Source organism: Camelus bactrianus, chromosome 5 (genome assembly GCF_048773025.1).
Source record: "Camelus bactrianus isolate YW-2024 breed Bactrian camel chromosome 5, ASM4877302v1, whole genome shotgun sequence".
NCBI lineage: Eukaryota > Metazoa > Chordata > Mammalia > Artiodactyla > Camelidae > Camelus > Camelus bactrianus.
Genome location: NC_133543.1, coordinates 91,473,241 through 91,497,250, shown reverse-complemented (window position 1 = coordinate 91,497,250; position 24,010 = coordinate 91,473,241). Strand labels below are relative to the sequence as shown.

The following is a 24,010-nucleotide window of genomic DNA, read 5'->3' as shown; positions in this document are numbered from 1 at the left end:
GCCAAGTTGACCCTCACTCCTCCTTTTCCACTTGGCTGCTTTGCAAAATAGGATAAGGGAGTTGGGTGTGGGCCTGGCCATGACCAGCCTGCAGGATCAGCAGCCCTTCCCTACTCCCTGCCCCAAACGAAGTTACCAAAGCCCTTCTCCTGTAATGCCCCAGCCTTCCGGGGATGTAGCCAGTCTGAGACACAGTTGGACACAGTTGAGGGGGGACTCAAGGGACCACAGCTCAGAGAACTGGAAGGCAAGTGTTTGGGGAATCTGTGACATGTGTCTGCTGTGCAGATGAGGCTGTGATAATAAATGGAGGCTTTGAAACCAAACAGGCCAAGCACATTTCTGAATAACTGGATGTGGGGACGGGGTGGTGGGGGGAGTAGAGTTTAGCCATTTGAGGCAAGATGGTGCAGCGGAAAGGAATGGATGGGGTTGGGAGATCGACGTGAACAGTACCTGACCTGCTCACTGGATGTGTCCCCTTGGGTCAGTCACTTAACCTCTCACCTGTGAAGTGGAGTTCTTGAATACAAAGCACCTGGCACGTAGAGGAGGCCCAGAAGCAGCTACTAGAATCATATCCATTCAAAAAGGCAGCTTTGCAAATAGAACCGACTGGTTAAACAATAAATAGAGCGCTGTTAAGAAGGCCCCCACCCCGCCCCCGCCAAGGCCTATTGATTAGCTCATTCTCTTTTGTTTGTTTGTATGTTTTTTTTTTTTTTAACAAATGAATGAGAGAATCTGGGACAAAGGGCAGTCCTGAAAGGTGCTATGTAAAGACCCCTAGGGACTGACTTGCCTGCAGGCAGCCCTCACCTCCCAGCCTGACCCCAGCTGAATTCAGAGTAAAAGTGAACTCCTTGGTTTCTGGACTGGATGTGACTTGGCAAATGGTATGTGCTTTTCCTGATAAGACATTCAAAGCTACGATAAAACCAAAGGGAGAGAAGGACTAACGGCATATCCGAACTCCATATGCAATGTTTAATTTCTTTCTTTCTTTTCTTTTCTTTTTTTTTTTTTTTTTTTTTTTTTTTTGCATCATCTTAGCAGATCAAACTAACTTCATCCTTACAGATAACCTGCCTCCGGACTCCTGGTGTTTCAAACAATTTCATGCCTAGCTAAGCTTTAAATTAATCACACATCCAAGAAAGAGATGAAGTAAGCAAAGTGTCTAGAAGTGGTACTTGGGGGGTTGCTGGTCTCTATCTGGGAGGATTACAGTTCTGCTCAATCAAAATATAACAAAATCCAAACCCAAATCAAAACCCGACATTGCAGTCTTAGGGGGATGAGAACAGGGATGGTAGTTGGAGCGGGGTGGGCAGTTAGGGAAAAATGAGGCCACACATTCATCATTGAAAAAGTCGGGGGCACAGATCATTTTTCAGGTAATGATGGTGTAATGATGGAGATCCAAATCTGCTGAGTCCTGTTCTCAGGTTTGTTTTTTAATTTTTTAAACCTTACACTAAACGCCAAAACATTTCCTGATTGTGCTTTAAAAAACCGAACCAATACAGTTTGCATAACAAACCCCCGAGAGACATTTACTTAATATTTAACTAAGGCTAAATTACAAGATTCTACTTCAGAGGAACTGGGCAGAATCTCTGACGCCTACTTCTATTTCATTCAATGCAAGTTAGCAAGGGTTACAATCTGGCCATTGTTGAATACTTTTCAAGACTCATTAATCTCAACCAAGAACCAATTTAACAAGCAGGGCAATCTCTTGAAGTGAACGGTGGTAGTGGTTTAGACAGAGGATTAGGAGATAATCACATTAAAAGTCATCTTCTAGCACTAAAATTGACCCCAGTCTAGGGGTTGTGAATTACAGGGACGAGGCAGGCTGCTCTCCTCCCCGCTCTTCGCAGGTCTCACATACTCCCGGTGACACAGCCAGATGGCAGCCTGCCCACATCCAAAGAGACAGCACTGCATGTTACCACAAGGCTGCTTCTTAACCAATTTATGGGGCTGTTTATAGAATAATACCCTAGGCTCTACTGCAGTTAGACCCTCGATTGTAGGTACAATTAAAATGTAAATTTTAGGTATGTTTTGTGCTTGTAGTTATCATCTAGCTAGCTTTCAGTGATCAGTGCGAGAGATGTGGAATTCACCATTTTCAACTCAAGCCCTCCAACATAAGTTAATTTGACTCGGAAGAGCAGGAACGGAAGGGCCTGCCAAAAGGAATCTTCTGCTGTTACGACTTCCTTCTCGCCAGGATTTTGCTTGTACCAGAAAAATGTAATCTAGATTCACCGAGCAATTCAGCATCTCCTTTTAAAGCGTTCCTTTGATCGTGTGGAACACAAAACAGCAGACCATCTAACAGTTTATTTAGCAGTGGATTTGATATGCATTTCAAACCTACTGTTGAATATTGAGGGGTTCACAACACAGACAAAATGTATAAAACCACATTAGCATTCCATCTGCGAAAGAGATGACGTGCTTTTTTTTTTTTTAATGTTCTCCTGCCCAGCATTTTCCCTTTGCCTTCTTACTCCGTGTCATGGATGGATCTCTTAAGCGTCCCACAGCGAACACAGAAAGAGTCCTGACCATGTGATATGCTTCCAGCCATTCTCTAGCAGGAATCTTTTCATTTTGAAGACAGGGATGCCTGGGGCCAGAATCTTGAGGTGCCCTGAGCAAGGTTTTACTGCTGGGATCACAGTCCAAGTCTCTTGATATTTCAACTGCGCCCACGGCTCTGTGCCTCAATTAATTGTCTACCCCCACCTCCAACACAGCTGCTTGGACCAAATAACAGTCAGCGTTGCACTGGCCACAGAAGGGTGGAGTTGTGCTACACGATGTGCTGGGTCAGAGTGTCTTGGAGCTCTGAACTAGAAGAGCTAGGAAGTTACTGGCTGGCAACAGGAGCTGGAGAAGCAGGTAAGGGGAGTCACTGCTTAATTGCAACAGAAACCAAGCTTTTTACTGGCATCAGCTCCTGTGAGGTTTTGGGTTCTACGGGATTCCTCGTAACCTCACAACAAATCCCCCCTTTCCTGAGCGACGTTGAGTGGGTCTCTGTTTCTAGACACTAACAAACCCACTATAAACATCAGCCTGGTGTTCCTTTCATGGTATTTCAGGACCAGGAACCTCTAACCAAACCTCAAAGCTGCTGATGGAGGTGGAAGCAATGCCCCTACACGTACACTCCTTGATGCCGTTCAGGGAAATCATCCAAAGCCGAGTTAAAGTGGATGGAGGGAACTTAAAAAAAAGGGCCATGAATTATTAGGAGGGAAATTAACTCTGCCTGGAGACTCTCAGAAGCAACCAGGGCCTTCAATATAATCAGAAAAACTGTAAGAACGCTTTGGATAGGATGACAATTACTTAAAAATAACCACACATGGGTTAGAATGGTGGAGACTCTTATCTTTCGGTGTTAGGGAAAAGAAGTGTTTACAAATGGACGAAAAAAGGCAAGGGGAAACTCATAAGGACAAATTTTAACTTTATCGGAGTCCAGGCAGCAAAAATCAGGTTTTCTAAGGGCTGGTTGCCCCTGAGTAAGCTATTTTATGGCCAGAGAAACTGTAGGCCAGAAAGATTAAGTGCCTGAGGACAGGAGTCCCAAATTCAAATGACTTAAAGGGGCCATGGAGGTCACAAAAAGTAAGACAACAGGAAGTGGTAAGTTCTGTACTTAAATAAAGTGAACACCCCACATAAAAGCACTGAAATTCAATTTTAAAGGATTTCTTAGGTCACTGTTGATACCATAAATTTGTCTACTGTTTCTCAAAATCTTGAACTTCTAAAAAATCTTTTTATAGTATATAAAGACACATTGCCCTTGAGACATGGAAAATCAATAGTTCAACACCATTTCATGTTAACAACTGGTGAAAATCAATTTAAAAAAATGAAAGCCCCTTTAAAATATTCTCCAAAGGCAGACAATTCACAAAAGAGCTAACACAAATGGCTGATAGAAGTCTGAAAAGTATTTTTATCTTCACTAAAAATATGAGATGAAGATTAACTGAGATACCATTTTTCATTGGTTTGATCAGCAATGGTTAAAAAATGAGGAGACACAAAGTTTAGGAGGAAGAGTCAAAATACTCACACAGCTGATGGGGTTACTGATAGCAAACAGTATTTCTAGGGGAATAATTTAGCAACATGCGTCACTATCCTTAACGATTCTATCAATCTTATGTGTCAGGAGGTTTCCTCTCTTAGGAATAAGTCTATGATGCCCTAGCAAATAATGTCATTTCGTTTTAGTTTGGTCAAGTCAAAGTTTAAAGACAAATTCATGATTCAACTTTAGACTAGGCCGTCATCTGCAGTCTATCTGTATTCCTCCTATTTTGATTTTAGCTACATTTCCTATTTTTTTTTTGAGTCTCATCTTGAATGCCATGCAATATCTATGAAAAGAGGCAAGATATAAATATCATAAGAATAGAGAAAATGAGGGTTCCATGGATCACTTGTGGTACCAATATTTGCATTGCTATTTTACAAAACAGAGAATAACTTCATTTAGCAAAAAGTGAGATTTTGCCTAATGTTACGAAGCTGAACGTCATGCAGTTTCAATGAAATTGTCTCTAACCTTTTTAAGGCATAAGCAATATTCTTTTAAAGCTTTTCTTTTCTTTTTTGGTGGGGCTGTCATCACACCAAAATGGAAGCCAAGTGATCAGATAATTACTCAGTTGGACAATGACTTCTTCTGAAGCACCATCTGCAACATCTCTTTAAGAGTATCTGCTTAATAACCCATTCATGGCTTTTTTTTCCCCAGTGTCAAAGATTCTGTTGAGTCCAATGACAGGGTAGAAACCTTGATAAGTGACAGAGGAAGAAAATACCTCATGGATGTTTTTCAGCTAACTTAACAAAAGCTTATCTATGTTTTCTGTGATAAAATACCTTTGACTTGTTAAGAAAGGTTTACAGAAGACACTTAAGCAGTAGATAGAGTGAATAAATGCCATTCAGGCAAATCTGAAACACAATCATATAGCAAATGTGCAATGAAAGAGAACTCTGGGAAAGCTGTTTTAATGCTTAAAGCCTTGGTTTTAACATCTCTTAAAAAAAAAAAATGACAGTGAAATGCCATTCAAGTCCTTAGCTGTGTTCTAAGAAACAACGATAGTGGCCTTCTCTAGCACAGGAGGCCTTAGGGGACAGGATCAAATCCACTTAACCCAATGTGACCCTTTCTACATGTCAGTTTCCTGATCTGTAAAATGGGCTGGAAATTATCACTTCTCAGGATTGCTGGCAGGATTAAATGAGATTAAAATATGTAAAGCAATATTACTGTGAGTGGCATATACACTAAGGGCTCAACATATAATATGCCTTATTATTATTTGAAATATTATTATCCCAATCTATAAAATGATGAAAATGATACTAACCCATTGTTATGAAGATCCAATAAAAAAATGATCATAGATGCCAATAAAAGATGTACAACAGATCAGAGGAACAATTACGATTGTGATGAGAAAGTGGTTAGTGTAACCATAAACTCTGCCAAGCTACTTCAGGCAGTATGACTCACCCCTAATATGACAAATTATTTTTAAAAGCAATAAAACCTGTTGAAATTTCATCCAATGACAACTGTCAAATTAATATAAAATTTGACGAGAGGTCTGGCATTATTGAACACAGTTGCCTGCCAAAGAATTTTGGGTGAGATAAGATGTTTAAAGTTAGGCGATTTTAAGCTCTACCCCTTATATAACTATATAAGTAGTAAATTATATATAAGTATAAGAAATAACATCTCTTTATCCTCGCCTCTTGAAGAGGCAGCCACTAATTTGGGGATATCCCTTACAGGAGAGAGGCTACCTCAGCACGAAGCTGCTTACCCAGAAGAATCTCACCCATCTCCACCCCTCCTTCCCTCCCGACTCCCAACACCATCAGGAATTTTCCTTCCCTTCACCCACCTTCAACACTGGAGCCAGCCAAGCCTCTCCCGCTATTATCTCAGCAGCAGAGCACAGAGCAACCACATTCCCACCTCTCAACCCAGCGGCTCCCCCACCTCTCTCAATCCCCCAACCTCTCTACCTGCCCAACCCAACTCCCAACCTCAACCTCCAACTCTCTCTACCCACCCCCAAACTCTACACCCACCTCTCTAACCTCTACCTCTCCCCTCTCTCAACAGCTACCTGTCCCCTGCCCCACCTCTACCCTCTAACCTTCTCTCTTCTTCCCTCCATTCCTGGAACCACACTGCTGCACCGATACAGAGCATGGGTACCTTGTGGACCTGGCCATTCACCCATTTGGGGTTTGTTTGTTTCTTTGTTTGTTTATTATTAGAGGAAGTACTGGGGATTGAACCCAGGACCTTGTGCATGCTAAGTGTGCACTCTACTGCTTGAGCTATACCCTCCCCAACAATTTGCCCATTTTAAAAAGTAAGTAACAGGTCGCTAAAGCTCAGGACAAATTGCCTGCTCAGAGGTTGCTCCTTCCTCTCTCAGGGAAAGATTTTATTTGCCCACTCTCTGACAAAAGACTGGTAATCTTACCTCAAATAGGAAATCCTTTGAGCGCTTTGAAATATGGACCCCAAAGTGAAAAACAACAACCCATAATGACAGTCAGAGTCTTCTAACCACTGCCTCCCATTGGGTCTAAAGATCTTCCCAGCCCCTCAGGAAACATTTCCCACCCTCAGTAGGCAAGATAGTTGGTCTTGAGCTGACCATACACAGTATAAGATAGTCCCAGGTCACTGTAAGTATTTTGCATCATTTGCCCCACTCGACCACCAAAGTTGGATTTTTCTTTTCCTAATCTCAGAAAATAAGTGACAGGGAAAGAAACTCAAGCATCATGGGTCTTGGGTGGATTTTCACATTCTAAGACTGGAAGGAGTGCTGCTCTCTGTTCCCTCTCTCTCCTTCCCCGACCCCAGATGCTCCGGTGGACGGCACCGCTGAGCTCTGCAGGAACGGAGGCCGCTTCAGGTAAGAGAGGAACGACTGCACTGACGTTCGTCCTGTGCAAGATGCACATGCTTTTGCAGATTGTCGGATCACACTTTTAGACAGAAGCTAGATTTCTGAATTCATGGCCAAATAATCCTAGCCATAAGCCCTCAGGACTTAGCTGATCTTCAGGCTAGAGGCTTCAAACCAGGCCTCGGACGTTTGGACTTCAAGCATTCTTTGTTCAGTTGGCATATAAAGCGTTTAGAGTATAAGCCTACATTTAAAAACTGGGAGATTTCACGTGGAAGATAGATCTGTATAACTGATTCACTATGCTATACATCAGAAATTATCACAACGTTGTAAATAAACCGACTATAGTTCTATTAAAAAAAGAAACAGACATGATGACTCTGGCCCATTTTTCCTCACATGGTCACAGGTGGAGGCGAGGCGCAGAGCCCCAGGTGCCCCTCTGCCCTCACCCACCTTCTGACCCCTCGCAGCACTTCACAGTTTATTTCTCTCCCCTGCCTCTGGGGACATTTACGCTCACGACTGCTGATCGAGGCCCCTCTCACATGTCCTACAAATGAGAAGAATGAAGGCCCAGTGGTGCAGCCACAGCTCCTCTGGGCAGAGCTGCACCAGAACTCTGATCCTTTTATACACAACCAACTGCCTCTGAAGCTCTGTTTTCAGGATGGAATCTTGAGTGAAGGAAACAGCCCTGCTGGCAGCCTTGTGCCTGAAGCCCCTCTCCAGGCTCAACAATCTTTGACCTTAGAACTGGTCGATCTTTAAGACTCCTCAGCCCTCCTGGGCTCGTCACCAAGCATCACCACGCTCACAGTCCCCTGCGAGCCCTCCCAAACACCACGCCCAAGCTTCACGCACACACCCTGCACGTCTTCACAATGATTCTGGGAGATGCATGTTCTTAACACCATTTTACAGATGAGGACGGCGTGGCTCAGGCGGGGCCCACAGACAGACACAGTGGCTGAGCTGCACTTGAACCCAGGCCCGTCTGATCCCAGGGCCGGTAAGCTGGCAGCCTGCCTTGCTGCTTTGCAAATATCCACCATCTCCCCCAATTAAAAAAAAAAAAAAATTCAGAACTTACTTGATCCAGAACAAAGGTAAATGATAGGATTCCAAACAAAACATCCAAGGGGCTCCACCTGTCTACCTGGAACTGTCCCTGGGGTTTTGTGTCTGCGCCAGCTGCCCTACCACCCTAGAAGCTCCCTCGAGGAAGCCGTCCTGCCTTTTATGCTTATCTGTCTCCAACGCATACAGAGGAGTCACTTAATACTACTTGGAATCATTAGTCCACAGCTTCTAGTTTCAGTTTGTGATCAAATTTTACCAGAAGGGTCCTCCTGGTAGGATACATTTTACGCACCTTCAAGGGTTCTCAGGAAGGTCCTTTCTCTGCGTATCCTATCTCCCCCCTCCTTATGTTCACCTATAGCTTTTTAATATTTCCTTTTATTTTTCCAAAGTAAACCAGGTAAAATTTCAACTCTAAAGTGATTTTCTTTTAAAGGGAGCATATATGCAGAGTACCTGAATATCAAAGCAGGTAGCTGTTGTAGAAGTAATGATTTGTAATAGCAATACTTACAACCCATACGATGACCAGTCTTTTGGATAAATAAGTATCAATATTCCAGTGAGTGAACGGAAGAAACGTGATGTAGAACACTTCTTGACCCATAGCGGCTGAAAACCTGAACAGGTAATAGTAGAAATAATTCTTCACAACGTACTTCTGTACATAAGCCTAGAAGACAAAAGTTAGAGGACCCTGTAAGTTCATTGAACAGGTCACTACGAGGCAAGTTTTACAAACCTCTACCTACAACTCATGAGGTTCCAATGGCCAAGGCTGCCTCCTCTCCCCTTACATAGTTAAACTGTATCATTACCATCAGTATACACCGTTACTGAACATCTATCAACCCCAAAGTGTCCACACAAACACAGATGATGCCAGTGCTTCATAAAATTAAATCAGTAACATCCAAGACAGAAATACCAGGGGAAGACACAAAAGAGCCAAAACCTTTCTCCTGTGCCCACAGAAGGCTAGAAACTGCAGGGAAGTGAGCTCTGTTAGACACTGTGTGGTAGGCAGAAGAATGTCGGCAGAAGATTGTCCCCAAAGATGTCCACAACTCAATCCTTAGAACCTGCAAATATACTTCCTCACATGGCAAAAGGGACTTTGCAGATGTAATTAATGATTTCAAGATCAAGAGGTTATCCTGGATGAGGTGGGTGAGTTCACTGTGATGACAAAGATCTTGAAAAATCTGTACACCTGAAACTATGTTGTAAACCAACTACACTTCAATTTAAAAAAAAATGATCGATAGCTTGGTGGCATTTACATGAGTATGCATATTTATCAAAAGTCATTAAACCATACATTTACATGTGTGCATTTTATTGGATGTAAATTACACCTCAAATACAGTGGATTTGAAAATATATATATGGAGGCGGAAGAGTCGAGAGTCAGAAAGCGATTTGAAGATGCTCCACTGTTGGCTTTGAGGATGGAGGAAGGAGCCACGGGTCACAGAATGCAGGAAGCCCCTAGAAACGGGAAAAAGTGAGGGAAAGCATTCTCCCCTTGAGGCTCCGGAAGGAACGCAGGTCTGCTGATGCCTTGATTTTAGCCAAATAAGAACTGTTTCAGACTTCTGGCCTCCACATATTCTGTATCCACAGAATAAATTTGTGTCATTTTAAGCCACTGCGTTTCTGGTGATTTGTAAGAGATAACTGATCTGAAGCCTTTAGAAAAATCACTTGTTGATGAACATTTGTAATTTACCTTTTTAGTGGGATTAGTCAAGCCAACCCACTGCAGTGATGGTGTAAGAAACACAGCAAGTACACACAGGGCCTGCTAAAATGCACTCCCATTTTCTGTCATCCTTTTCCACCTTCTTAGTCTGTTTAGTAGGCAGGCAGCAAGAAAACCAAGAAAGACTGAAGTGAGTTAAAACAGGCCTAAGCAGACAATCTATTTAAAAATATGGTTTAAAGGGGGGAGGGTATAGCTCAGTGGTAGAGCGCATGCTTAGCATGCATGAGGTCCTGGGTTCAGCCCCCAGTACCACTATTTAAATATATAAATAAATAAATCTAATTACCCACCCGCAAAAAAAAAAAATTAACAACAACAAAAATATGATTTATGTCCTTCAATCATGACATAATAGTAATGAATGAAAAACATGAACACTGTCATCCTGCTAAATAAATCTAAAACGTAGAGTTTTAATGCTCCTGATGGTAGCCATAACCTTTATAAAGATAAAGTCAAAGTAAAACACCAACATGGAAAATGGGGAGGAGAAAAGGCAGCCCCATCACACAGGACACTACGTGCAGACTCTTGTAGGTCTGGATTTCTGTTTTGTTTTACACAAAGTCTGAGGTCCTTGAGTCCTGGGGGAATTCAGAGAATAAGTTAAATGTGTTTGGCAAATATTCATTCTGTGCCGAGGATGACTCAGTCCATGCTGGGTGCCAAGAATATTCAGGTGAACCAGGCCTGATGCCTGGAGGTGGTAGGTAGGTACCAAAAAGTGTAAATTGAGGGAATTCATTTTTAAAGGACCAGCATTGTCTTGGAAGCCTTGAAAAAGGCCGAGTGCTTTTTATACTTAAGCGGAAAAAAAAGATGACCTTGGAAATTGCAGGAATATTAACTGTATTTGACACTGCTGGCTGCCTACCAAGCACACATTGCTTTCTTTCTCTTCTGTAAGGGGTTCCCGATTTTATGATTTTATTCCAGCATCTCTACCTCCCCTACAGAGCCCTGTGACTCAGGGGAGGTTGACATTGCCCTTGGCTCCAGAGGAACATCTGGATTCATGGGTGAGCTAGAAGTTCATCTCTCTTCCAGGATAAACTTTACTTCTGAGTGAATTCAGAGGAGAATGGCAATAGATCTGTCCTAAAAAGACAATGTTGCACAAAACGAATTAAATAAGGAATGTGTAATTCCGCCTCTCTGCCAAGGTATTATACTATGGCTGGATTTGCAAAACAAGGTCAAGGCACTGTGATGAATGAATTAGTGACCAACCCCTCCCTCCCTCCTTCTCCCTGTCTCTCATAATCGAATCTGAGGACTGATCTCTGCACGTTCTCTTTTACAAATGTACATCCAACAGGCCCGACCTTGGGGCAAACCCTGTGAAGACACCTTTTTTACGTAAAGATGGGTTATTATAATACACCAGCTACCAGGAACACCTGGTAATCTCTCCTGCTTTGAAGCTTTATGAGAAATACTTTTGCCAAACTTTGACAAGGCTCAGCTCCTCCCTCATGTCATTTCATGGTGCCCAAGTGTTGTATGACATTATAAAGACTCAGTGACAACCATTTCCCTCCCTAGAGATCTAACTGAAACCAAGTTCAATATCTTCATCCTAGTAAATAATTGAAAAGACTGTTAAAGATGACAGCAAACTGCTTTAGTGTTACCTATTGCTAATTAATATCTTTAGACATGCTTTTTATAATCTCTTAGGAACTCTTTTTTTTTGAGTGTAGAGCTAAATATTCTCTAAATCTTCTTAGAGACAAAAAGCAAAGATGAAATTAAAAATATCAGCACATATATAGGCTTGCCAAAGGATTTTTTTTAAGATAACATGTCTGTATATGTAATTAAATGGCTTGAGAGCCAATACTTCTGCCAAATCCTTAGGAATTATATGTACCCAAATAAAGCAGTTAAGTACTTGTCTTTTCAGAATAAGAATCTAGGTTTCCCTTGTAGGAAATCTCAATGTGTATTATTTCAATATATTTTTGGCAATAACAAGAATTTCAGCTCCAGTGCATGTGTTGGTCCCACCGGGAATAATTCGAGGGAGAAGAAGCTGGGGTTAAAAATAGCAATGGTAGGTAAAGTGAATGGCAGATAAGAAGTGATAAAGCTGAAAGACAGGGAATCAAGACCCAGAACAAAACACCTACATTCTATAGAATCGGCCACTCACAAGGGGTTGAGAGCCCAGGCAGTGGGGCCGTGTTTCTGGGGCATGGACTCAGAAGGCAGGGGTTAGCAGCTAATTTTTTTCAACAAAAAGATCAGGAAAGCACTGAATATTCAGATGGGTGGAGCACTCCTTTTAGAATTAAAATGCTTCTTAGTAAGTCAGTCATCTGTCTCAAAGCCAAACAGAGACGTTTCCAGTAAATGAGATGATAAGATGGAAATTACCCACAGAACCCGCAGAGTTAATACTAACTGCAAAGTGTCACTGATACCCTCATTTGTATATTTTATTTACTGGTTTATTTTCCTGAAAGTTGAAAACAAAATGTTTCCCCAAGTGGGGGAAAAAGCCAAACAAAACTCATGATCTCAGTCTCCCAGTGCCATCTTTCCCTTTTGGTTATAAATTTCTCAAGTGCACATTCTCCTAAAATGGGGATTTTGGTAACTAAACCTTTGCGTGGGGGAAGAGCTGCTCTATTTTGCTGGTGCCGGAGTATTCCACGTTCTCTGCAAGGCTGCCTTCAATGCATAACTAAATCAGGACAGAGAGGGAGCCATGCAGACTGACTGTGGGATGAAGACGAAAAGGCTGTGAATGTGACTTCTTGACTCAGCTCCTCCCCCTAACAGCTGAACTGTGTTTTGTTCTCTAAACACACAAGGAGCCCTAAATGCAAAGGAAATTTGGCCAGGTCAGCGCCACTGGCCGTAATGAGGGCTGACCCAGACAGCAGAGGAGAGAATGCCCAGCAGACTTGGCATCTGGCCCGGCTTTTGAGCTTTCAAAGGGAGAATACAAGAAACAGCTTTTAGCCAAAACAATGTGTGCCCTTGGGGAAGTCAGTTAGCCTTTCTCAACCTCAATGGCCTCGGGTGCAAAGGGTGGAGTAGGGTTTGGTCAGCTGCTTTTTAATATACCAAACCAAAATTGAAGTAGGGAAAGGCCCATTACATAGTGTTACTCCAGGACCTATTAGATAAAATAAGATTGAAAGTCTGTGCTAATTGTTTGAAAGTGATGAGGGGCCCAGGGAACCCCTATTTCAGGCCAGGCCAACCCCCAAACCCCAAGTTTTTCTCTGGAATATCCCCTCAGAGCAGTTCAGTAATCAGTTTGAAAACCACTGACTTGAATCTCTACCAGACCTCACATACCACCTTCAGCCTTGAGCACACAGGCTAGAGGCATTCTCACCTCGAGGGCTTTAAAGGACTTGATACACTCTAGGCCAAATGTCATTGCAAGGTCATATTATGTATCTCCATTTTTTTTTTTTTCCTGATTAGAGTTGTAAACGTAGGTATTCTTCCAAAGGTCAAGTTTGAGATCTGCGCTAACTCAACAGAGGCAGAAGGAGTTCTGTCTGGGAGGGTGATGTCTGTAGCTCCAAGCAGTGCACTTTAATTAGAAGCAAGTAGAAGGAATTCATTCTCTAGGACTGAGAGAGATCAAATCTACGCACAGTACAGCCCAGTCTCACTTAAAAATAATTTTAAGGCTCAAGGCTCTTTTATAGAACACAGCAAACAGCAGCACTGCCTTCACCCTGGCTTTGCTTCAGGGAAGTTTTACAGCTGGATGAAACAGAAGCAGGGGAGCCCAGCGGGGGAGGGCATAGCTCAGTGGTAGAGTTCTCGCCTGGCATGCGCAAGGTCCTGGGTTCGATCCCTAGTACCTCTATTAGATAAATAAGTAAATAAATCTGGTTCCCGCCCCCTAATAAAATAAATTTTACAAAAGAAGAAGAAGCAGGTGAGTCCAGAGTGAACAGATCCAGAGAGAAGAGCCCGGGAAGAGGGGCAGAGCTGGTGGTAGGAACACGGACTCTGGAGGGAGTGTGTTGGACTGATGTCATGCTGCTCCAACACTCACTATCTCACACCAATGACACACCTTCCCAGGGCCTCAGTTTCCCCTTCTGCAAATGGGAATAATAATAGTATATACCCCATAGGGATGTTGGGATGATTAAATCAGAGGTTCTTGGTGGTGTGTGCAAAGCCCTCAGGTCAGAGCCTGGCAGAGAAACATTGGACTAAGACCTAGTTGGTGGCCATGAATGTCCTGAAAGGCAGTAGACTCGGGACTGAGACTCTACATTGCCTTGCTCTCTGACTCTCTTGCTCTGCATAAACTCATCCAGAATTTCTAATCTAGAGCCTAGAGATTACGAAGGGCAAATCTAAGCAACTTGATGCCTCTTTCAACAGAGCCTCCACTTCACAAGGTTCTCGTCCTGCTACCTCTCTCTGAGAGACTAGGATTTGGTTGGCATGCCATTACACACAGAGAGATGGAATATTTGTAACATAAACACCATAAGCTGTTGTACGACACCAACTAGCATGTTAACACACCAATTACAAACCAAGCGATGCCCAATGTTTTTAAAAAGATTTTTAAATGGCAAATCTTTCCTAGACAGTGGCCATGTCTACATAGACCATTTTCACTGTTTACACTTTAATGATGGAAGACTGACAATAAACAAGATGATTTCATTTCTCACCAAATGCTATGATGAGATTAAAACAGGATCAAGTGATAATCAAGTGGCATGTGTATGTTGGGGGATGCTCTCCAAGGAAGAGTCATTTGAGCCGAGCCCAGGATGGGGAGATGAGTTGGTTCCTTTGGGGTCTGTGGGTTAGCAGGAACCAGGCTTGTGTGCTGAGACACGGTGGGTGAAAAAGAGAGGGACATGGGAGATGAAGTTAAGAGTAGGCGCTAGATCAAGCCACGGTTTGGGATCTAGGCTGGAAGTAAATCCCTGGAAGATTTCAATTAAGAGCATGATTTTGAACTCTGGCAAGACTAAAACAAATTTTGGCTCAGAAACAGTGGGCAGAAGCCCTTCTTTAATTCCTTTGTCTTTTAATTTCTTCAGCTTAGGGGAGAAAAAGCATTAACCAGCAGGGCTGAACTTAAAAGCCACTGCGGGAGGAGCCCCGTTGTTCGCCCGCTGATACAGACACATGTTTTCTTGAATTTACGTCTCTTTACTAATATGCTCCCTTCACTTTTAATTACTCTTATTTATTTAGTTTTTAAGTTTAGGAAATCAGAACTTTCCAACGTGTAAAGAAAATTAAATGATGATAACTTAGGACACCTAAGGAAGACTGACAGTGTCCCTTGAAGGGGAGATTAGAAGGACCGAGAATGTACAAGGGCGTCCCCTTTCATCTTGCAGTCCAGATAGGATTACGAGCTGGGTGATCTGAGATGTCTGCTCAGAGCTCGGGCGATTAAAATTTCAGGATGGTGAGACTGAAAGTCAATAAAATGGAAGGACAACTTCTTTGAATAAAAGAGCTTGAAAGGGAGTTGCACGCTAATCACTTTCATCTGCTTCGCTGGCATTTGCTGAGATCCCTCCGTCTGGGTCCAAGACCAAGAGGGAGGCTGGGAAGGGCTGAACCGAATGTGGCTTTTATTTACAGCAGAGTTTTCATTGTAGCCTTTTCCGCAATTAGAGCTTTGTTTTCCTACTGATCATCCATCGGGTAGCAGCTCCTCCTCTCAATGTCTGACACCTTCTTTTTCTTTTCATCAAGGACCAGCTCTCACACTGGGCACCACCAGAACGGGTGAACCAGGATGAGGACTGCAAAATTCTTTGCTCTAGGGCGGCAGCGATGCCCCACCTGAATCTAGAAATGGAACTTACAACTCGATATAACCCAGCCTCATCATCACTGTTAGAGCTCTGTGCCCAAACACACAATATCTGCTGAGGAAGAAATCTAGGGATGGGGTGGTGGGTAGGACAGCCATTTACAGAGACTAGGGACGTGGCCTCTGCTGGGAGAATTCCCTCCACGGGCAATAAATGTGACAGGAGTCGAACAGAAAGAACTGTTCCCATTTTTAGAGAGGGTGGGAGAACCAGCTGCCCTCTAAATTCTCAAAATGTCTTAAGAACTTGAATGTTTTTCAAAACATTTTGGATCCACTAAAACCTGAAACACATTGTGTCAAACATTCTTCCACTTAATCGTTAAGCCCTTGTGTGTTCAGGGGGATTTTTGGTGCAGATGTTTCTGATTCATTTATATTAACTTATCAAAATGACATTTGGAAGAGCCAGAGGATGTTCAAGAAAGAGTCTTATAAACTTGGGTTCATTCGTTTTAATCCAGGAATTCCATCCCCTGCCCCAAAGCACATCCTCAGAATTCAGAACTTGGAAGAGTTCATTCAGTTCTACTCTAACCTGGCAGCATGAACTCTCAGCCATTCCTAGTGCCCTTCAAAAAGCATGATCTAAAGCCTTAAAAGGCACCACCCAAAAACGGGCAAACAGGGTAAAAGGTATAAACTTCTTTCTAGTAATAAAATAAATAAGTCATGGGGATGTACCACATGGTGACTATAGTAAATAATACCATAACTGCATATGTGAAAGTTGCTAAGAGAGTAAAACAACACAAGAAAAAAATTCTGTAACTATGTATGGCGACGGGTATTAACCAGATTTATTGTGGTAATCACTTTGCAATACAGACAAATATCCAAAGACTATGTTGTACACCTGAGTTAATATAATGTTCTCTGTCCCTTATACCTCAATTAATTTTTGTCTTCCTTTTTAAAAAGGCACCACCAAAATGTAAGAAAGCTATTCAGGTACATAGAAGTTTTCTCCTTGGTGACTTTTTACATACAAAGATTTAAAAACAAGCATCTAAATCAAAGACAAAGCTGAAGTCTGACTAGTTTGCCAACTAAAGTCAAGGAGATTTTATCCAAAAGCTGTCCTGCTTCCATCCTATGTGTTAATCTGGGCTCTACATGGACACAAAAGCTTTAGCTTGGAGTTTTCTTTATCCAAGGTCATTGTGTTAGTAGATGTGCATGTACATGGAGAAGAAGGAGGAAGCAGAAAGCTATCTTTGTGCCTCTCCATCCTCACTTCTTAAATCCAGCCTCTGCTTTTCAGAGGTCTCAAGGAATCCAAGATGGTAAAGGTACTTCAGAAAGATTTCCCTTTCTTGATCCCTCTCCCCCTCTCCCCAGGGCACTGTCATGGGGCGTGGCGGTGGGCATCAGAGGCAAAGCAGGGAGGGGACAGATCACGGAGGGACAGACGGAAGGGGGAGGACATTCTGCTGAGAGGGTCTCCCTCCCTCCACACTTCTAAGCCTTGTCTACTCAGCACACTCTTGGGAAGTTTCATCAATTTCCGTCACGTTTTCAAACCATAGTTCCCTCTGGAAGGCTAGCTCTCAGCAAGTTTAAAGCCACTGGTCACAAAAACAAACTTAGGAAAAGCTTTGAAAATTGTGTGCACACACATAAAAGAAGATTAATAAGAAAGCCATGCTGGGTCAGAACAATGGTCCTTCCCACCCAGCCTACCTCTGGCCCCTGATTTCCTTGTGCCCTGTGGATGCTGCTCTTGCTTTAGTTTGTTCCCACTTTTAATTTTTTTAGTTAAATGTTTGGGCATTTTTATATTGCTTTTTTCCCCCGGATTATCTGATTGTCATGTGTTATTTTTCTGTTGAACACAGTTCACTCCAGAACACGTGGGGGTTTGAATACTCTGTAAAGACAAAGTAAATTACCCATTATCCCAACCCTGACTCAGCCCCTCTGAATATCTACAATGGTCTCTCTCCGCTCCTATGCCCAAGTGTGATGGCCTGTATTTTCACAAGACTGAGATTCCACTGAATCTTAAAATTTTGTGTTATTTATTATATTCTGAGCATTTCCCGAGGGCCTTAAACATTATTTTAGATCATGATTTTGGTCAAGCTTGAGCATTTAATTTTTGGTTCCACCTTTATGCACTCCGTCACTTTCTCACTCACCCATTCTCGTGGCAGATCCCAGCGCAGACCAGGACCACAAACATGTCCGCAGGTCAGGTGAGCAGGAGCCTTATCACCCAAGAAACCTCTTATCACAGTTCCCACCCACTCCCGCTGGAGCTTCCAGAGGTACCAGTCCACGGATGCTGTCGCACCTGAAGTCACTTATGTAAGCCGCATCATACCACGCCTGACCCACAGTATGTGCTCAACAAATGGTAGTTGTATTTGCATGGTTTTTGTTAACAGTGTAAGTAATAAAGTGTCAGGAGTGTCTAGTTATAGTAGAGCACAGAGGAGGGAAAGAAGATTTAAAAAACAAGGACATCACAGAGGGAGAAAAGCAAGCTGTCCTGGAAGAAGACTGGAACTGTGACAAAAAGAGAAAGTGAAGAGGGACATCCCAGCTGAAGGGAACAGCATGCGGAGAGGTATGGAAGCAGCAAGGCACAGTGTTCCCAGCACAGGACACAGTCCAGTACAACTAAGTGTAAGGTACATAGCAGGGGGGTTGTACGTAGCAAGCCTAGCAGGGAAAACCAGAGCCAGAGCCAGGAGTCCTGAAGGTGGTAATGCCGAGGTTGCGTTCACCATGTGGGTAATGGGGAGCCACTGAGTGTCTGAGCTGGGAAGGGACGTAATCAGAGACGTGCTCTAAGCTTGCATTCTTGTCATTTCTCTGTGATTTCCCATCTTTTTCAGATTGAAGTGTATCTAAGGAGAGGTCACAGACATGCTGCAACACCTCTGTGAAACCACTTCTCGTGCTGAGCGCTTAGAGGGTCTTGCACACAGCCTGCCTCAGCCTTCCACAGCCTTGCAGCCCGGGTGAGCCTCCTACGCTCCATTTTACATCCGTAATAAAAGCCGGGTGCTCCCAGGGCCTCCGTGGGCCATCATGGAAGATGAGGGAAGCTTGGTTTCTGTTTTTGGCCTCGGCTTTGCCATGTGGGATCTGATGATACAGTTATTTAGCAAGAAACCACAGGAACAAAAACAATTTGATGAAACCCAGAAAAAGTGAGTTCTTTCATGGAAGGCAAGGCAATGCCGCAGGCTGTGCAGAGACCCACCCTGAACAAACCCTCGTGCTCCGGGCTTCAGCTCTGTCACCCAGCGACGCATGTGTCAGATGCCTCCTCCGCAAATGGGGACCACGGTTCCTGCACCAAAGGACACAGAACTCACTGCGAATACCCAAGTGGGGAAAATGTGGTTCTCATTTCTCTTCATGGAACACAATTTCCAGAAAGCGCTATGTGACCAGAACTGATGATCCTGATGCATCAGAGATGGTCAGAGAGACATGGGTTTGCAGCCCTGATAAGGAAGGGAACCAGACCAAGTTATACAACAAAGTGTCTCTGCCTGCTTCCAGGAGGTGCTGATGAAGCAGGGAGAGCACGGACCGGAAGGTCGAGGAGAGGAAAAGAAAGTTTGGGGTCCTCTCAGCCCTCATTTCAGAATGGTAGACAGAGGTCCATATATGCAAAGCCTTGCCCAGTGCTACACACACACCCCCACACACACACACAGGCACACACATGCTTCCTTCCCCCATCCCCCCCTTCTATGCTGGGATGGAAACCTGCCATACTAAACCACACAAGTGGAAGTCACAAGTCCTTGACTCATTGTCTGAAATGGAGGCTACTCTGGTTAAAATAATTTCATCATCATCCATGTCCTGATCCTTTAGAGTGTGGTCCCCTGACCCAAAGCATGGGCATCACTTGTTAGAAGTTTAGAATCCCAAGCCCACCCCAGACCTGGGGAGTCACTGGGAATTTTAAGCAAATTCCCCAGGTGATTTGCAGGCATATTAAAGCTTGAGAAGCACTAATCCACATCTCATGAGAAACATAAAATGGGTGGATGTACTAAGGTTTGATTATGCTCTCTGGGCCTATGTCCACTTGAAAGGGGACACTAAACATGCAAAGTCACTCAGTAAAGACTAGGCAAATCCAGAGAGATGGACAGCAAGTGGACTGGTGGTTGCCTAGGGCTGGAGCTGAGGTGGGGAGAAAGGGGGAGGGGCTGCTAGTGGGTATGAGCCTCTTTTTAGGATGATAAAAAATGCTCTAAAATTGACTGTGGTGATAGTTGCACAACTCTGTGAATATACTAAAAACCATTTAAATAGGTGAATTGCATGGCATGTGAATTATATCTCAAGAACGCCTTAAGAGCCTTAGAAATACCAAACTGAACGTTTCTGACTTCTGACTGCAAAACAGACCACCTACAGAACCAGGTCTTGAAGGCTACCTCCGATGAGAGACTGTTCTATCGTCCCAGGGTGGTGGGATTTAAAGGGCATATTAGGAAACAGAGTTTCTTCCAACAGAGAGGTGCTGAAATGGTCACTGGCTCTTAAAACATACAAGATTCCATGATGCCCTTAGACCCAGGCCACCAGGGTCCATGCCCTGGACTTTGTGATTTAGACACCCCTCTCTGACCCTCCTCCAGCTGTGTCCTTCCTCACAGAGCAAGGGAAGATGTTCAGTCTTCTAGATCATTCTCCAGGCACCTAGTACCCCAGCATTCCCCACCCAAATGCCAGAGCCTGCACGCAGGGTCTGAGTGGGTCTCTCCCCTAGGTCTGTTCTCCTTGTGGTAGACAAGAGCCCCAGTGTGCTCTCCCCCGACCCGAGGGCTAGCCATTGGAGAGGAAGGCAGAAGGAACCGGGGCACATGGAGAGTCCACTGTGCAGTCCCAGGCGGGTGACAGGCTGGCTCCCTGACTTCACTGCACGCCAGCGTGGAACTCTGTGAGTCTGAGAATTTCAACTAGGAACCTAGCTTTCCAGATCACATGAAGATTTATATGTTAAGTAGGAGGTCAAAACGTAATATATGTAATGCTTTGTTAGCTTGATAAATATCTTTAAAATAGTTCAACCAATAAAATCTGTCTCCGTTTGTGTACTGGCCCTAAAACCCTGCAATTTTAAAGATCGATTTTTTTTCCTTCTAAGTTTGTCAAGAAATGAGTGAGTATTTTTGATCTTCTCTCCAGCATGTCATAGTTTATGGGTAAATATTAATTATTCATTAAACACCAGCCCATCTTTTCATAACTTTATACATAATAAATACTGAGGATTTATTTTTGCTCCAAAAGAGTACAGGAAGTTTGGGATAAAAAGCATCTTAAATGTGTTTAATGTATGCTTCATATTTACTTCATGTATGCCTCATATTTGCAAAACATGGTAGTTTAAAAAAAAAAAACAGGAGATAAAGAACGATGGAAAAAAAACACTGAATATTTTACAACATTAAGAAAGTTTAGATCCTCCTGGGCTACTTCTAAAAGATGGAAAAGCAAATCCTCAAGAAAAGAAAAGAGGCAAGCTGCTGGAGAGTTTTTGTTTGTTTGTTAGTGTTAATAACAGAAATACAGTTGAAATGGAACTTCAGGGAGGGAAGGAACTTAATGAGCTTAACTATGAGAGTTTAAAGCCACTATCATGGCTGTTTGATTCTTCTGGACAAATTGGTGACAGAATCCTAGGAGGGGCAATTCTGTTCTTGTCACATGTGACCCACAATTTGAGCAGGAGAAGCAACCTTATTTACTCTCATAATATTCTGCTTTTGGAATTATTCTTATTCCCTGTGCGCTATGAAGCCGAGACCAAGCTCACGACTTTCCTTTGCCCTCCTGTGAGCGTATAGATGTCACCCAAGCCAGGGGCCAACCAAATGGACTCCTGCTCAGACATATTTCCAGAACAGGCTCCTCTATCCCTTATGCCTTCCCCCATCATCTGGATTCCTTGTGGGAACGCTGCAGCTTTTTCTTTGTAGTGAGGATTAAGTTTAAAATGCAACAATTTGTATAGCATATGCTTCAAAATTTCAATCATTTTTGGAAACCGGGGTGGTAGGGGAGATGGGGAAAATGATCTCAGATAAGACTGTGAATTTGTAACTTGCCATACAGCTGCACTGCCCAATATAGTAGCCATATGTGGCTATTTAAATTTAAATTTAATTAGACAAAAATTCCAGTTCCTCAGTTGTACCAGTCACATTTCAAGTGCTCAACAGCCCCATGTGACTAATGGCTACCAACTGAGACAAGCACAGAGACAGAAACCTTCCCATCTCTGTAGAAAGTTCTACGGGCTGAGCTGAACTGGGAGAGCTTTCATGTTTTCTCTGTGGTCCCATCAAGCCTTCCTTCACTGACTCTGTCGTTGGTACTATGATTTCTTTTATTGCCACATTTTTGCAAGTTAAAGCAATTTATTCTTAAAAGTAGTCAGTACTGATACACAGTCTACACAGCTTCACATTTGCAGGGCTTTGTGGATGTACTAAACACCACCGAACTGTACATTAAAAGGGTGAATTCTGTGACATGGGAATTACACCTCAATTTAAAAAAAAGAAAAAAAAAGAAAGCTTAATTGATCAAATATCAAGCAATAATTTCATAAATCCATCTTGTCAAGTATCACAGAACAACCAAAATGATCTCATTCAAATACCAAACAGAACCAATTCACTTCTAAAAACAAGTGGACAACCGTCGCCCTCCAACGGATCCTCCTTGCACTCAGAATAAAGTCCAGATGCATGACCACAACCAAGGGCCTGAGATCCAAGAGCCATTCCACTTTCCTACGTCTCTGCCCACCTCCCTTGTGTGCACCAGCCACCTGGCCTTCGTTTACTACCTGTCCCTCTAGTGTGTTGGGAAGGCTGTATCCTCTGTATGGAGCATATCTTTGTCTGGCTGGCTCCTTCTAGTCTCTGAGATGCTGGCCCCTCAGAGTCTACCCCAAGAGATGCTTTCTCTGGCCACCTTCTCTGTGGCTGCCCTGCACAACTCTGTGTCATCTTCTTCATGGCTTGAGAGTCTCTTACTCTTGGACCTGTTTGCTTGCCTGCACTGGACCGCAAGCTCCTTAAAGGCAGGAAGTTTGATCCCCACCTTCCTGTGGAACCCCTTGCATCCAGCACAGTGGCCATGTTCTGCCCACCACGTAGCAACCATCCGATAAACACTTGTTGAGTGAGCAGACAGAGAAACAAAGAACCTTCAACACACACTCTGGATGGAAGGGGCCTTAAAACTATCCAGAAGTTCACGATGAGCCCTGAAGGAGCTGTACAAAATATAAACATCTGGACCCCACTTCTAGAGTCTGATTTACTAAGTCTGGAGGGAGGCTAAAATTAGCTTATTTTTTAAAAAGCTCCACTGCTTAGTTTGATCACCTCACTTCCAGAGGTGGTAACTGAGGCTCAGACTTGCCTGAGTTTCTGGTTAGTCCAGCAAAAAGTCTTGTCAAATCTAAGGGGCTCAATTCTCCAGGAACAGATCCCACTACACGGTCCCTGTGAAACTTCTGTGGTTCACACTAAAGAGAAATCTAGGCTGAATCACAGATGGTAACAGACCAGCTCAAAGTTTATTGCAAAATCATGTTAGCCCTGAGCTCCCTCCTTCCTCTCCCAAGCTCCCCTCGTGTCACGGCTCCCGTCTGGGCAGAGAGCTGTAGGCCCTTTCACCTTGGCTGTCTTCTCCAGGGTCCAACCCCAACAGAAAGATACAAAACACTGAATATCCGAACACCAGCACCAGGAGCAGCCTCCACCCAGGGCTCCCTGGGGTGTCTGTTCTCATATCTCTGTTAGAAAGATAAAAACCACCCGGTTCTTCTCTCTTTATCTCTAGACACTGGCAGGTTAGGGAGAACACATCCTGATTTGCATTGGCAAAGAGACAGATGTGAAGAAGAAAAGGTCTCATTTCTGGAGGTCCCAAAGGGACTTCCTCATGACCAATGAAGGTTAAATGGTAGTGTTATAAGAAGATGATTGCAAAATGCATGCACTTAAAAAAAAAAAAATAGACAAAAAGCCTCTGGCACTCTCATCAAAAGAGGGAGAACAGTACTGTGATAAAAAACTTGGATTTCTGTGGTTGCGGGGTGGGGGGATAGATTAGGAGTTTGGGATTAACAGGTACACATTACTATATATAAAATAGATAAACGACATGGGCCTACTGTATAGCGCAGGGAACTATAGTCAGTTTGTTATAATGAGCTGTAATGGAAAAGAAACTAAAAATAAATACATGTATGTATGTATATGTATAACTGAATTGCTTTGCTGTACACCAGAAACTAACATTGTAAATCGACTACACTTCAATACA

At 43.3% G+C, this 24,010-nt stretch overlaps 1 protein-coding gene across 1 annotated transcript in view; it reads right to left on the bottom strand.

Annotated features, from left to right (window-relative positions):
• The window catches only part of SGPP2 (sphingosine-1-phosphate phosphatase 2), a 101,077-nt gene that overhangs the window by 57,161 nt on the left and 19,906 nt on the right, over window positions 1-24,010 (bottom strand). Inside the window, exon 2 of the mRNA XM_074364385.1 lies at window positions 8,596-8,754. Within this exon, the coding sequence (XP_074220486.1) occupies window positions 8,596-8,754 (159 nt within the window). The remainder of the gene's footprint in view (window positions 1-8,595; window positions 8,755-24,010) is intronic.